Below are 14,063 nucleotides of genomic sequence, written 5' to 3'. Positions count from 1 at the left end.
TGGAATTGGAGTTAGCCAGAGTTCAGGAGTCTAATGGTTTCTGGGAAGAAGCTGTTGCACAGTCTGGAGGTGCGGGACTGGATGCTGCGTTACCTTCTTCCAGATGGCAAAAGGGTGAACAGTTTATGTGAGGGGTGTGTGGGGCCTTTCACAATGTTGGTGGCTTTACGGATGCAGCGTGTTATGTAGATGTCCGTGATGGAGGGAAGAGAGACCCCAATGATCTTCTCAGCTGTTCTCACTATTCTTTGGAGGGTCTTGCGGTCAAAGACGGTGCAGTTCCCAAACCAGGTAATGATGCAGCTGCTCAGGATGCTTTCTACAGTACCTCTGTAGAAGGTAGTGAGGATGGGTGATGGGAGATGGGCTTCCCTCAGCTTCCGAAGGAAGTAAAGATGTTGCTGGGCTCTCTTGGTGATGGAACTGGTGTTCAGGGTCCAGGTGAGGTTCTCCGCTATGTGAACACCAAGGAACTTGATGTTCTTGACGATCTCCACTGAGGAGCCGTTGATGGCAAGCGGGGAGTGATCTCGCCTTGCTCTCCTGAAGTCAACAACCATTTCTTTTGTCTTGTCAACATTCAGATACAGGTTGTTGACCTTACAGTGCATTGTAAGGGTATGAAACAAATGCACCTTACAGTGCATTGTAAGGGTATGAAACAAAGATGGACTTCAGCAGATCAAACTATGGCAGCACAGCCAAAATGGTACAGCCAGAAGGAACCACAGGCATGAGGGCACCCTGGAACATCAGCACTCCACCACTCTCAGTTAACAAACTTGAATGACAAAAGAGAGGTGTAGTGACCGCAAGAGGTGAAATGACTTAGACCTTGGGACTTCCAGCCCGTACTCAGCACATATATTTCTGTACACTATGCCAGCTACTTGGTTATAGCGTTCCATGTACGCCCTGCCTGCTAGTATCTTGCATCCCGCTGTTATGTGCTGGATTGCCTCAGGTGAATCTTTGCACAGCCTGCACCAGGGGTCCTGCCTGGTGTGGTAGATCCCAGCCTCTATTGATCTCGTGTTCAGTGCTTGTTCCTGTTCTGCCATTATTAGTGCCTCTGTGCTATCTTTTAGTCCAGCTTTCTCCAACCACATCAGCCACTTTCACTATTTGCCAGTGGTCCTCCTCATTTCTATCTTCCTCAGGTTCCTGCTGTCTGAGGTATTCACTAAACACTTCATCACTTGGGGCCATCATCCTGGTGTACTCTTGGATCTTGGTTGTTTCATCCTGGTTGGATACTGGCTCTGACACTCAATAGTCCTCGGCCCCCTTCCTTCCGCTTAGTGTACAGTCTCAGAGTGCTAGATTTGGGATGAAACCCTCCATGCACTGCGCGGAGTTTCCTTGTCTTGATGTTAGTGGCTTCTATCAACTCCTTAGGCCAGCGTATTATGCCAGCGGGGTATCTGATGACTGGCAGAGCGTAGGTGTTGATAGCCCAGATCTTGTTCTTCCCATTCAGCTGATTTCTCAGGACTTGCCTCACTCTTTGTAGATAATTGGCTGCAGCTGCTTTCCTTGTGGCCTCTTCATGATTCCCATTTGCCTGTAGGATTCCAAGGTACTTGTAGCTGCCCTCAGCATCTGTTATGTTACCTTCTGGTAGTGTGATCCCCTCTGTTCTATCCACCTTCCTTCTCCTTGAACCATATGACCACACTTATCCAGTTCGAATGACCTTCCCATGTCATTGCTGTACATCTTGGTGAGATGGATTAGTCGATGTCTTATTCACTTCTGGCATACAGCATACATGTTAGTACATTTTTCATGGATATTATTGAAATTATCTTAAGGATACTAATTCTTTTTGTTATGTGATTGCTTATTTTCACTGCCAAATTATTAAATTATTAAAATTCTATCTAATAATTATAGTTGTAAATACAGTTATAAATTGTGACTTTTAAAACCACATGAGGGATCCTACTTATGACTCATACTCTGCTTCTTTGCAGTAAAGGGTCTGTGTTTGTTAAGCTCATTTTGGCTGCCTGTGATAGTCACGGCCGTAGGCAACTGCTGCAGGCCTGCCGTCTTGTGCGGTTGCTAGAGGACAGCTAACCTGTGAACTGATGCCGTCTCCATGACACCTCCAGATGAACATTTTCATGCTGCCACTGACATGTCTAGGGCTCAGAGTTGTTGGACAACAGTACCAACCTCTTCTCTGGCACACGTGATAAACTGGCTAGTGGGCTAATGCCCCTGATGTCTAGGACACAAACCCGTGCTTAAACCCGCCCTTGAGCAGGGCAAAAACAGAAGTCTGACTCTGGGACTCATTACATTTCTGAATGGAGTCAGGCATGCGGGACAGTTTGGTTTGCCCTTATTTGATATGTCATTTTAGTTTAAGGTACAGAATTTAACTGTCAATATATCTTACAGGAAAATCCATTTTGTTAGAGATGAGAATTTGCATCTGATATAAGAAGGCATGATCTGCACTTGAGCTCCTGAAGAATTATATTTAAAAGAGTTATAAAGCAAAAGATTTCCTGAGATTTCACCTGATTTGTCATTTAAGCCCTCATTATCTTCAGCCTTAACTGGAAATAACTTTATTTCCCATATGGGCTGGTTCTTCCATATTTCTACTAGTCCCTTATTGAGTTGACATAATGTTTTGCTGGAGTTCCAGAATGTTTCTGTGAGATCTGACAAACCATGTGCTTTACCAAACTGCCGTACACCCTCCTCAAAACTATTCACCAGCTTTTTAAAGTTGCAACGCGTAGGAGTGTTCTAGATCGAATCGTAAAGTTTTCTTAAGCGGGCTATTAGATGCCACTGTGTGTTGGTAGAGTGAGGCAGAGTGGAGGGAGGGGTGGTGATGAGGATCTGCTGGTTCTTCCTACTCCTACAAGAATTCCGAATGTGCTGCATGTGTGGGAGGTAAGTAGGAGGGAGGGCCTGATCCCCCCATCTCTCTCTCTCCCTCCCTCTCCTCTCTCTCTCCTTCTCCTTACTCTCTCTTTCTCCCTCTCTCCTCTCCCTCTCCACCTGTCTTTACCTTCCTCTCTTCTGTTTTTTTTTTTTTTGACTTTCCGGTTCACTCTCCTCCTCGCCTTTGTCTCTCTTTCTTTTTCCATCTCTCTCTCTCTGCCTCTTTCTCCTTCCTTCTTTCTCTTCCTATGAGTGTGCTCCTTGGGGAGTGTAGGTGTTAAAAGATGGATGTTGAGAGTCAGAAGACATATTACACTTGCTCCATGACAGCCATCTCCGAAGTTTTTCACCTGTGTTCCCGGAGAAAAGACATTTGGAGAAAATACTTATTTTTTGAGTCTTTGATATGTGTGCTGGTAATGCATTGATATGTTTCCTATAATAATGGTTCTTGTTATACTGTCTATCAAAGTGTAGGTTCAGAAAAAGCCAGCATATTCTTCCTGATAGGCCTGTTTATTTGCCCTGACAAAATATACGATCTCTCTAGGAAATAAATATAGAATTTCGAGAATTTGTTTTTGTTGCACTCTGTCACATGAACAATGATATATGTATACTTAATGCTATGCAGGCCAATGACAGAAAGGATGAGAAGAGAAGAGAAGAGAAGAGAAGAGAAGAGAAGAGAAGAGAAGAGAAGAGAAGAGAAGAGAAGAGAAGAAAAGAGAAGAGAAGAGAAGAGAAGAGAAGAGAAGAGAAGAGAAGAGAAGAGAAGAGAAGAGAAGAGAAGAAAGGTTGGAAGAGGAGAGGACAGGAGAGTTCAGACATATAAAGCTTTAACTTTGATAAGAAGATGTCTTAATGCTGTGTGGTTGTATCATTTGGATATAGCTATATCACAGTATATTCCAATCTGCTGCCTTGTGTGTGGGAGAGGTCATTTTCTTATAGCCAATCAGGTAAGTACAGATGCAACAGGTTTTCAGGAGATTTTCTAGAAAGCATAACCTCTTTTATGCTCTTTTAACCTCTTTTAACCTCATAGACTTTTACTGAATCAATTTCTTTGTTTGGTGCGTAATGTTACCAATCAATTTCTATAGTGCATCCATGTAGTTTCAGAGTCTTTCTGGAAAAGACAGCTGGAATGAAGATGTGTGTGTGTGAGCTGTGAGATATGAGTGTGCAGCTAACAGCTACAGGGATGGTTTTTCTCATTTCTGGAATGTTACATCTTGTCTGTGGGCTGTAGAGAAAGCAGTAGCTAAAAAAGATGTTCTTTTCCTCCTCTGCATGTATTTAGAGCTGTTTTCAGTGTCAGTGTTCATCTCTGTTTACTTCCGTACATCTATTCCCAGAATAAAGGAGAACCACGCAGTCTAGAGTCTCTTCCTTTTCTCTCTCTTTCTCCCTCACTCTCATCTCTCACTCTCATTCTATGTCTCTCACACTTTCCTTTATTCTAATGAAAATGGTTAAAAAGTAAATTTGACTCAGATAACAGCGATGACACTCATTTGTTTACATCATCAACATTGCCAGCAATGATACAAGGACACACACAAGCATGCACACACACACACACACACACACACACACACACACACACACACACACACACACACACACACACACACACACAAATACAATTTAATTCCTACTTCACTCAAAGGTAAGAATAGACCATATTGCAATGGATTAAGATCAGAATTGGTGCAGTTATTCATTGTCCTTCATCTCAGGCTATGGCATGCTGTGACAGATTTTTCTGTAAAAGTTGCAGTGTGTCTTCTTCTTGTATTGAATAGTAATTGGTCATTTTTAGGTAAAGAAAGGAAATGGGATTTGATTTTATTCTTTTAATTTCAAGACTTTTTAGAAGATTTTTAGCTGATAATTTTCACAGTCAGAGCTGAAATGTGTTACAATCTCCACCTTATGCTAGTCTAACTGTAAGTCTCACTGTAGTTCCATTGTAGTATCACTGTCAGCATATGGCCTTTTCTCTGTTGGAAGCCATGGATATTTGCAGTTGCAGGTTTTAATCATGTAGTGTCTGATAAGTATTTGTGCTTCTAGTTCCGTTCAGGTCAGTTCACTTTAATTCTTGCTTTATTGGAGTTTTTCTTACAGCATACATGACTTTGCTTTGTTTTGTTGCTTTGGCTCTGTACTACAGCACACAGGATTTGGAAAGACAATGTTAATGAAGTTAAACTTTTCAACTCCAGGCTTATTATATTTATTAATCCAAAAGCACATGATTGTGAACCATTTATTAACTATGCTGAGACTAATATGAAAAGCAATTAGTTACAAGAGTCAGGAATAAAATTATAGCCCCACTGGCCAGACCTTGGAATGTCAGCAGTTAAAATGCAGAAATAACTCTAGGGTATGTATGTCCATATCAAGTGAACTGTGTCGCATAGTATATACATAGTATATAATAAGATGCTCATTTGTTTCCTAATCAACTTTGTGCTGTTGGGTTGTTGATGACTTCCTGCACAGTACACTTGCTCCTGGAGTCAGTAGTTAGTACAGCAAGAACACAACGGTGGAACGTCCACTCAGTAAAAGACGCTCCACAGTAAAACCACTTGGATTCATGAGGGCCCCTACTGAACAGATGAAGTACACAAAGCTTTTACCACAAGAGGCGAATCACTAATAAGCTTGAACAAAAACAATACCAGGTTGCACTTTGGAGAGAGTGGGGCACTCACAAACAGGAAGTTCTCAAGAAAGTACCATACTGCCTCACCTGGGAAACCCGCCGACACAACCATGTTTCATTTCTTTATGTCCACTTTGTGTTTTCGTATCTATATAATTCCCTGAAGAGCAAACAACATGTTTTCTTCACTGCTCAGTACTGTTCCATTGCTGGATGACACGGACCTATCAGTACACTGTGTACTTGAAATCCCGATAAAAATAGACAAACTTTAGTGCTTCTCTCTAGAAGGGGAGAAGGGAGTCAGCTTTCATCCTTGGAGCATCACTTCTAATAAACATCTACAATTCCCTCTACAGGCATGCATCTTCTGCCTGGTTATTACTTCAATCAGGCTGTAGTAATTGAAATCAATCCAACAATCCAACAGGTATGTATGGCTGCCAGTGGACGTGGCTCAATGGCCTTTTTTGATCATGGGACTGCAGACAGCATCAGCGGGAGAGACAGCATCAGCGGGAGAGACAGCGTCAGTGGGATGAACTGCACTGCATACATAAGCATCTTAACTGCTTCAATCCAACCACATGACTCAGAACCGGACCCTTCTGTGACTCACCTTACAGCACAACGGTGGCTGCTGAACCATGTCACTGCGGGTGTTTTTCACAGCCAAATAAGGGTAATGTTCTTGACTGGTCACCCACCCTGGACTAGATCTGAACTTGCTTTACTCTTGCAGTAGACAAGAGAGAAAGTGAAAAGCATGCCTGCGAAACTATCAGGTGCTGAAGGAGGCTGCATTACAAGCCTGGTAGGGCATGCACCATATGCTGACATCTGGGGGTCATAGGTCATTGTTACCAACTGCAAAGAACTGCAGAGATGCTTTGCTATTAAAAAAACAGAACAAAATAAAACTATTTTTTTTTTTACAATTCTTCTATATTTCTCTCTCTCTCTCTCTCTCTCTCTCTCTGGATATCTGTGATGGTGGTAGTGTATCTGAGTGCAGGTGGAGGCGTGATGAGGTATGTAAGGAATCCACCCTCACACATCACTGAAGGATATGGTAGAGCATAGGATTATGGGGAGGTAGTGTTGTGTGTTCACGTAGTAAAAATATTTCAATTTGTTTAGGTCAAAGTGTGCAAATGAAAGTCTTGTCCTCTCCATATCATGAATGTTACTCAATTTTGTAAATAATGTTTTTATTATGAAATCTAAGATAGACTAGTATCCATTTGATACAGATTTGTTAAAATTATATTCTCATACTGTGTGTGTGTGTGTGTGTGTGTGTGTGTGTGTGTCCGTCCATATATATATATATATCTGTTTGTCACTGAGTTCACCTGTTCACTTCGCTCTATTAAAAGTGTTTGAAGGTGTCACAGTGGCACGCCAGGTAATTCAGTTCTATTTTCAGTCTGGGTAGGAAAAACTGATTTTAGAATAGGAGCTACAAGATACATTTCAGCTCGTGACTACAACCTGATATGCAGCAACCTCTTAACACTACATTTCCATTCAGATACAGCTGCAAAAGTGCAGTAACCATCACAGAGCAAGACATTGAGTTTACCAACACAGCAAGGGAACTATACTTGTTCTTTGGTGAGTTTCGAGTAAGCCTATCAGCCATCCCCTGCTCTTTACAAACGCACGCACACACACAACAGGCAGCTAATTCCATGTTGAAATTTCGACAGGCAAATATTAAAGATAGAGCTGTAAATAGATGCCTTTGCGCCTTTTCATCAGTTAATTCGAATAATTTTAATTAAATACGATTCGTTTTAACTAATACAGATACATAAATGGTCTGCAGTATAAACGTTTTGATTCACACTACTTTGCTTGAACGTGCATACTTAAGCTGTTGCCTATAGGGTTAACTTTTAACGCGAGGCGATAAGTGTGGTAAGAAAAAAGCATTTAACTCATCAAAATTCTAATAATGGGCATGTCAACCTTGTCGTATGTCATTTTCTCTCTCTCTCTCTCTCTCTCTCTCTCTCTCTCTCTCTCTCTCTCTCTCTCTCTGTAAATGCCAGGGGAATCGAATTGAATGGTAAGCACGTGTCCGTTAGCAAGAAAATGTCAGCTGCCGCTGCGTCTGGAGCTGTTAAACGCTCACGGCAGATGCAGTATTGCGCGGACTTCTCCGCTCGCTGCGCTGATAATATTGCCTCACCTGAAGGCGCAGAAAGGGCATGTTGGACCTTTGTGTGAGTGATAATGATTTAGGAAGACCACGTCGTTCGTGTAAGGTTGTGCACACTGACGTTAAGAAGGCAAAAGCGGGCTGCGGGGAGGGGCGGGTCAACCCGCAACACATGAACATAAAAGGATGGACATGATGGAGGTGGAAATACAAGGAGAATAATGGTGTGATACATCAGAATCCCTTTAGAGAGAGAGAGAGAGAGAGAGAGATACATACGCTGACAGGTGCAGAGGGTCACTGCAATGATAGACTCAGTGTACACTTCAAGCGTTCAGCCTCAAGCACTTTAACATTCAGGCTGTGATTCTCTGTTCAGCTTACTGTTGATCGGTATTGACTCTCTCTCTCTCTCTCTCTCTCTCTCTCTCTCTCTCTCTCTCTCTCTCTCTCTCTCTCTCTCTGTGTGTGTGTGTTGCGCATCCTCTCTGCATGCTGCCTTTAAGGTCAGCCGAATAAAAACCAAAGCATGTACAGAATATATTGACACAACGTGCAACCTTCCTGCACTCTGCTGATGTCAAGGGCATGTTGGGAGCACAGGAAGCCAAGATTCAGGCTGGCACTGCCAACCCTCACCTTACCAAAGCCTCATGAATCTGTGTGGTAAAGTTTGGCCCACTAACCTGTTCTGTTCCCGTTAACCTCTCTTCTACAGTTGTGACCTGTTCTGTTCCCATTAACCTCTCCTCAATGGTTGTGAGCTGTTCTGTTCTCGTTAATCTCTCCTCAATAGTTGTGACCTGTTCTGTTTCCGTTAACCTTCCATCCACGGCTGTGGGCTGTCTGTCCAGTCATGTCCAGACCATAATGGCAAAGAAATTGGTGGTGTGGTGTGCGTCCACTGTCAGAGCACAAACTCAGCTGCAGGAAGACATGGCTCACAACAACTGCAAGCAGCATGTGCTGCAGGAGGGAGCAGAGTGTGACAGCCCTGCAGGTGGAGCGTTGGAAGAGGGGGCAGCGTCTGGGTAGTCTGGTTGGAGTCTCCCCCATCTGCAAGGGAGAGGCAACAGGTCTGGTAATCAGGTAACCTTGTGCCTTATTCTCTCTCTCTCTCTCTCCCTCCTTCTCTCTCTCTCTCTCTCTCTCTCTCTCTCTCTCTCTCTCTCCCTCTCTCTCTCTGTAAAATGTTAATTTTCATAGTATAAAAACAAATGGTTATAGTATAGGGAAGAGTAAGGCCTGAGCAAATATGGGATTATGATGAAGTCCCTTCCACCTTCAATAATGGGGATATAACCTTTTCTAATAGTGTACACAATGCATGAAATCAGTGTTCTCGGTAATCAAATGTAATTGACTAAATTAAGCTAATAATAAAGAAGGAACATTGAAATGCAAAACATTCTCTCTCCAATTGCAAATGATGAAAGGATAATCCATTTCTGCTTGTTTGCTTTCTTTGCTTGCTTTGCATTCAATTATGCGTTTGGCAGCAGTTGTCTGTTGTATCTCTTGCAAGAGATGTAATCATTTACATGAAGGAAAGCAAAGGATTTCTAATCGTTTCATTGAACACCTTTGGACCATCAAAATTAATTATTTGTCATTTCCAGTGGCAAAGCATTTTAATGCTATGGAAATTGCATTAAAGACATATCATTTTGCATTGCCACTTTTGCTATAGCAGCAATTAGGAAACTTAAAAAACTTGAGGAGGTGCAGATTCTTGAGGATCTTACACATGAACACTAGAATATTCCATTTGGACTGGAGAAGTATGGTAGTATGGAACCCGCAAGGAACATACCATCTGCTATTAGCCAAATACCAGAGCTTGCTGACAAATCTACCAATGACTACAAAAGTCAAGATTGGAGGACAGGAAACAGGCACCAATCATAGCAGTACAAGATCAAGTATTAATCAGTAAATTGATCGAAGCAGGCATGTAAAACCCAGACATTTCTGAAGATAGAGACTGAGCAAAGCCACTCCTAAGAGAATCCAGCGCCTAGCACAGTGCAAGATACCGGCAGGAACAGCATACACCGTGTGGCCAGGATTATATACGAAAACTATATAGGCGCTAGACACTGAGGTTTGAATGGAAGGAGCTACAAATACTGTTTGAACAAAAAGATAAGATCCTGTGGGACCTCCAGATCTAGACAGGTAAACAAGTATTGGCAAACCCACCAGACATAGCGATTGTAAATAAATATAAAAAGCAGTGCTATTAGCTGTGGCAGTCCCAAGTGATTGAAGTGTCCAAAGGAAGGAATACAAAAAGCTGGAGAAATACCAGGGACTGAAAAAGACATGGAAAGGAGAAGCAGGGAATGTAGAGGGTTAACACCTAGGTTGTCCCTGTGGTGATAGGGCTGTGACCCCTAAACTAGAGAAATAGCTCCAACAGATAACAGGAATGAAAACACTCACCTTAGTCAAGAAGACCCAGGAACAGCAAAAACACTGCAGGGCCCCCTCAAACTCCCTGGACAGGACTCTTAACACTACCTGTTGCATGATTGGAAATTGTAAGTCGCTCTGGATAAGAGCATCTGTCAAATGCAGTAAATGTGTGTGTGTGTGTGTGTGTGTGTGTGTGTGTGTGTGTGTGTGCGTGCGTGTGCGTGTGCGTGTGTGTGTATGCAAGGGTGTTTGAAAATTTGTGGTCTCTTACATTGTGTGAAAACCTCTAACCAGCCATGGTTGAAAGCAGCACAGTCAGAAGCGCACCTGTATCACTGCGTGTGAAATGTTTTATAACAGGGTATTAGACTGCATATTTACAGTAGTAAATACTGTCCTAAAATTCCCTGTCTCACATTCTGCTCACAACCTCTCTTTCCTTTTTTCTCTCTTCCTCTCTTTCTTGTGCTCATGTGGCTTTAAATTAACCTCTATCTCACAGATTTCACTGTGCCAGCTGGTCTGAAGTTAATTCTAGTCGGCGATGTTCTGGGAATTTGGTTAATAAGGCAGGGCGAAGTGAACTGAAGGTGCAGATGCTTATTTGCAGATCTGGATTATTACATTAACATCTCCTAAATAAACCTTGGAAATGAAACCTTCTGTGGTAAAGCAGAATGGTAAGGCACTAATAACGATGACTTTACTTTATACATAAAAATTCACCTGGTAATTCTGGAGTGCCGTTCTAAAGACAGAGATGTGTGGGGGCAAGAAGAACAGCCTACACCAGGGAATAGGAGACACACTCATAGTCTGACTGAAACTCCATAGGACGAATGTTTCCATCCACACTAGAAGAAATAGAAGCGCAGGGTCCAGCTGTCAGTTCAGTTTCATTTGCATCATGTCATGGTGAACACCGTCACAAAGCAACATTATAAAAGTCATGTAACAGATGGATTGGGGGCCTGAATGATCAAATGCCGGGTGACAGTGAGAAGGAAATGCAGTCTGACGGAATGAGGGGAAGGAGCATCGATTGAAGCTGACTGAAGTATATATATCAGCATTGAACTGTCCAAACGAGTGGCTCCGGGCAGTTCATGTACGTATGGAACGAAGACCAACATTGGTTAAAATATATTTAGCTGTTTGTTTTTCTCATTTACATCCAGTATAGCAAGTCATGCATCCTGTATGAATGCATATTTAAATGACATCAGTGGAACTGGGGAGATTGCGTATGTGGAAAGCTTTAGCAAGCCCTTTACCCCTGTACGGTTTATTCTTGCAGTGAACAGTTTTTTCTACAATATTAAGTATGCTATTATAATTAACATTGTAACATGATGTTTCACATTGCTTTCAACTGATTGTACAGGAAACAGACAAACTGGTGAACAGGAAATGAAAATTATTTAGACCAAAAACCAAAAGCACACTGTATCATAGTCAGGTGCATTGTGTAAGAAGTGTTAATCCTATAATTGCAGGGGTTCTGTGGGGTATCTGAGATGGTTTAATGAGGTGTTCTGGAACTCCATGGAGACAGGTAGAAGCCACAGAACTGCTGCGGGCAGTGAATGCTTCTGTAATTGCATGATTCACAGGAGAAATGAAATCTGTCAAATCAATGTCTTGCTGAGAAAGACAGAAAGATCATTACAGGAGGAGTTCACCTGACGAGAAGAGATGTGAATGTGTCAAACCACACACACACACACTCTCTCTCTCTTTCTCTCTCTCTCTCTCTCTCTCTCTCTCTCTCTCTCTCTCTCTTTCTCTTACACACACACACACACACACACACACACACACACACACACAAACGCACACACACAAGCTCATGGAGATGTGGTTGCCAGCAGTTATTGATCAGTATTGTCAGGTTCATCTTACTGCTGCGGTGTATTGTTATTGCATACTTCTCTCTATGTAGTCACACCACATTACCGAATCTGTGTACTACCTTCTCTTCTGCTATGCAATGCCCTAAAGAAAAGTGATGCATTTTTAATAATGTTTTAATATTAATAGTTTAATATACTGTTGAAGCCAGTCACAAAGTATTATTAGCTATTACACATTTCCTTAACAGGTAATCAAACTTCTTATAACACTTGATCATAGCAGTATAACCTATGATGCAGAGGGATGAAATAAGTTCTCTCTACATCTCCAACAACTGCTGCCTTTTTTTTAATAAAAAAGAAGCTGCAGCCTACTGGTAGCCTTTCTAGAAGGTTGTCTGAGTGGGGTGGAGAGGCCTTCTGAGTCACCTTCTTAGCAGTAGGAGGGACTGCGCACAGTGTCCCAGTGGAGAAAGTGGAGAAGGTGGAGAAGGTTACCTCTGATTCTAACTTCATACCTGATTTACTTCATACTTTCATTCTTTGTATCTTATCAGCATGGTATGTTTCTGGGGTTTTTGCTCATTTTAAGAAGTTTATTCTCATCCACTTTATGTTACATGACATCTTCAGGCTGAAGCGTTGGGCTGAAGGTTTAACGTCATTTTTATTGGTTGCTACTGATACACATAGCTGTGTGTGATCAGGGTAGCAAATAGAAGGCAACTCCAGAAATAGCTTCACCATATGGAAACCCATACAGGTGATTAACAGAATTGAAAAAATAGTATTCGTAACAAACATAGCAAAGTGCATAATGTGTTTTGGGACATGAAATTAGACAGTTTCCAGTTACTGTTAATAGCTATAAAACCAGTTCAGTATGGTGCCCCTGAAATAAATCTAGTCTGAATTTACAGGTCATATACATGCTTACCAACACTTATGAGTAGGTTGATTGCCAATATACGTAAGTCTAATTTTAGTTTTTTAATCTTGCTGTGTATGGTCTTTGTTGTACTGAAAACAAACGTAGTGTATAAGACGGGGGCAGCGCCGTACAGCGAATGATGCCTCCCAGACGAAATGTTTCTTTAGCTAAGCGTGTTATTCCTGTCAGTACCAACTGCGGTGTCAAAGAACAAGCCAGAAAGATCTGAGGCAGTGGCAGTGACACCATCCTCTACATCAGTTTTCCCCCACAAAGTGCTCCAGGGTGGAGAATATCACTACACTTGTGGGTTGAATCAGAAATATATGGAGGAAATTGTGGGCAGTGCAGACACAGAATAAACTTCATAATGGAGATTTCTGTGCCTACATGGCCAATGGATAATCTGATGTAGTTACTGATAGCGTTGTAGCAGTTCTAGATACAGCAAGATTTACAGGCTTGGTGTACCAGACGTGAGTATGGAAATGGAGCAGAGGATATGGTGATACCGTATGGATATTTACATTTACATTTATGACATTTGGCAAACATTCTTCTCCAGAGGAACTTTCACATTTATCAGTATGACAGTATGTGCTTACTGGGATTATAGTGATATGTTTATCATTATGGCATTACGGATAGCAAAGAACATCGCAGTAAATACTGCATGAACACTGCTTTAATAATTAGAGTTAAAGTGGAGAGTCAACCCCTTGATTTTACCTTATTATACTATTTGGCCAAATTAAGGCTTACTGGGATTATAGTGATATGTTTATCATTATGGCATTACGGATAGCAAAGAACATCGCAGTAAATACTGCATGAACACTGCATGAACACTGCTTTAATAATTAGAGTTAAAGTGGAGAGTCAACCCCTTGATTTTACCTTATTATGCTATTTGGCCAAATTAAGACATACAGCTGTGTCTATGCATGTGTGTTTATGTGTGTGCGTGTGTGTATGTGCACGTGTGCATGTGCGTGCATGTGTGCAGGTGCGTGTGTGTGTGTGTGTTTGTTCTGTATGCTGTTGTTTTAGGTTATGAGTTATGGTCTAAATGTCAAGGCTATCCTCACTGAGTGCGCCCATGTA

The 14,063-nt window shown here is 41.9% G+C and overlaps 1 protein-coding gene and 1 long non-coding RNA gene across 2 annotated transcripts in view; one reads left to right on the top strand and one right to left on the bottom strand.

Annotated features, from left to right (window-relative positions):
• The window catches only part of khdrbs3 (KH domain containing, RNA binding, signal transduction associated 3), a 145,897-nt gene extending 140,076 nt beyond the window's left edge, over positions 1-5,821 (bottom strand). The window contains exon 1 of the mRNA XM_035521193.2: positions 5,678-5,821. Within this exon, the coding sequence (XP_035377086.1) occupies positions 5,678-5,702 (25 nt within the window). The 5' untranslated portion in view covers positions 5,703-5,821. The remainder of the gene's footprint in view (positions 1-5,677) is intronic.
• On the top strand, positions 3,013-4,411 carry LOC145657524 (uncharacterized). The gene is made up of 2 exons (XR_014123276.1): positions 3,013-3,323; positions 3,542-4,411. It is a non-coding gene; the product is annotated as an uncharacterized LOC145657524 (long non-coding RNA).
• Positions 5,822-14,063: the final 8,242 nt, after the last annotated feature.

This window comes from Electrophorus electricus, chromosome 4 (assembly GCF_041902795.1).
Source record: "Electrophorus electricus isolate QZ-2024a chromosome 4, ASM4190279v1, whole genome shotgun sequence".
Lineage (NCBI taxonomy): Eukaryota > Metazoa > Chordata > Actinopteri > Gymnotiformes > Gymnotidae > Electrophorus > Electrophorus electricus.
The sequence above is the reverse complement of the archived record's forward strand: the minus strand, read 5'-3'. Positions and strand labels throughout refer to the sequence as shown.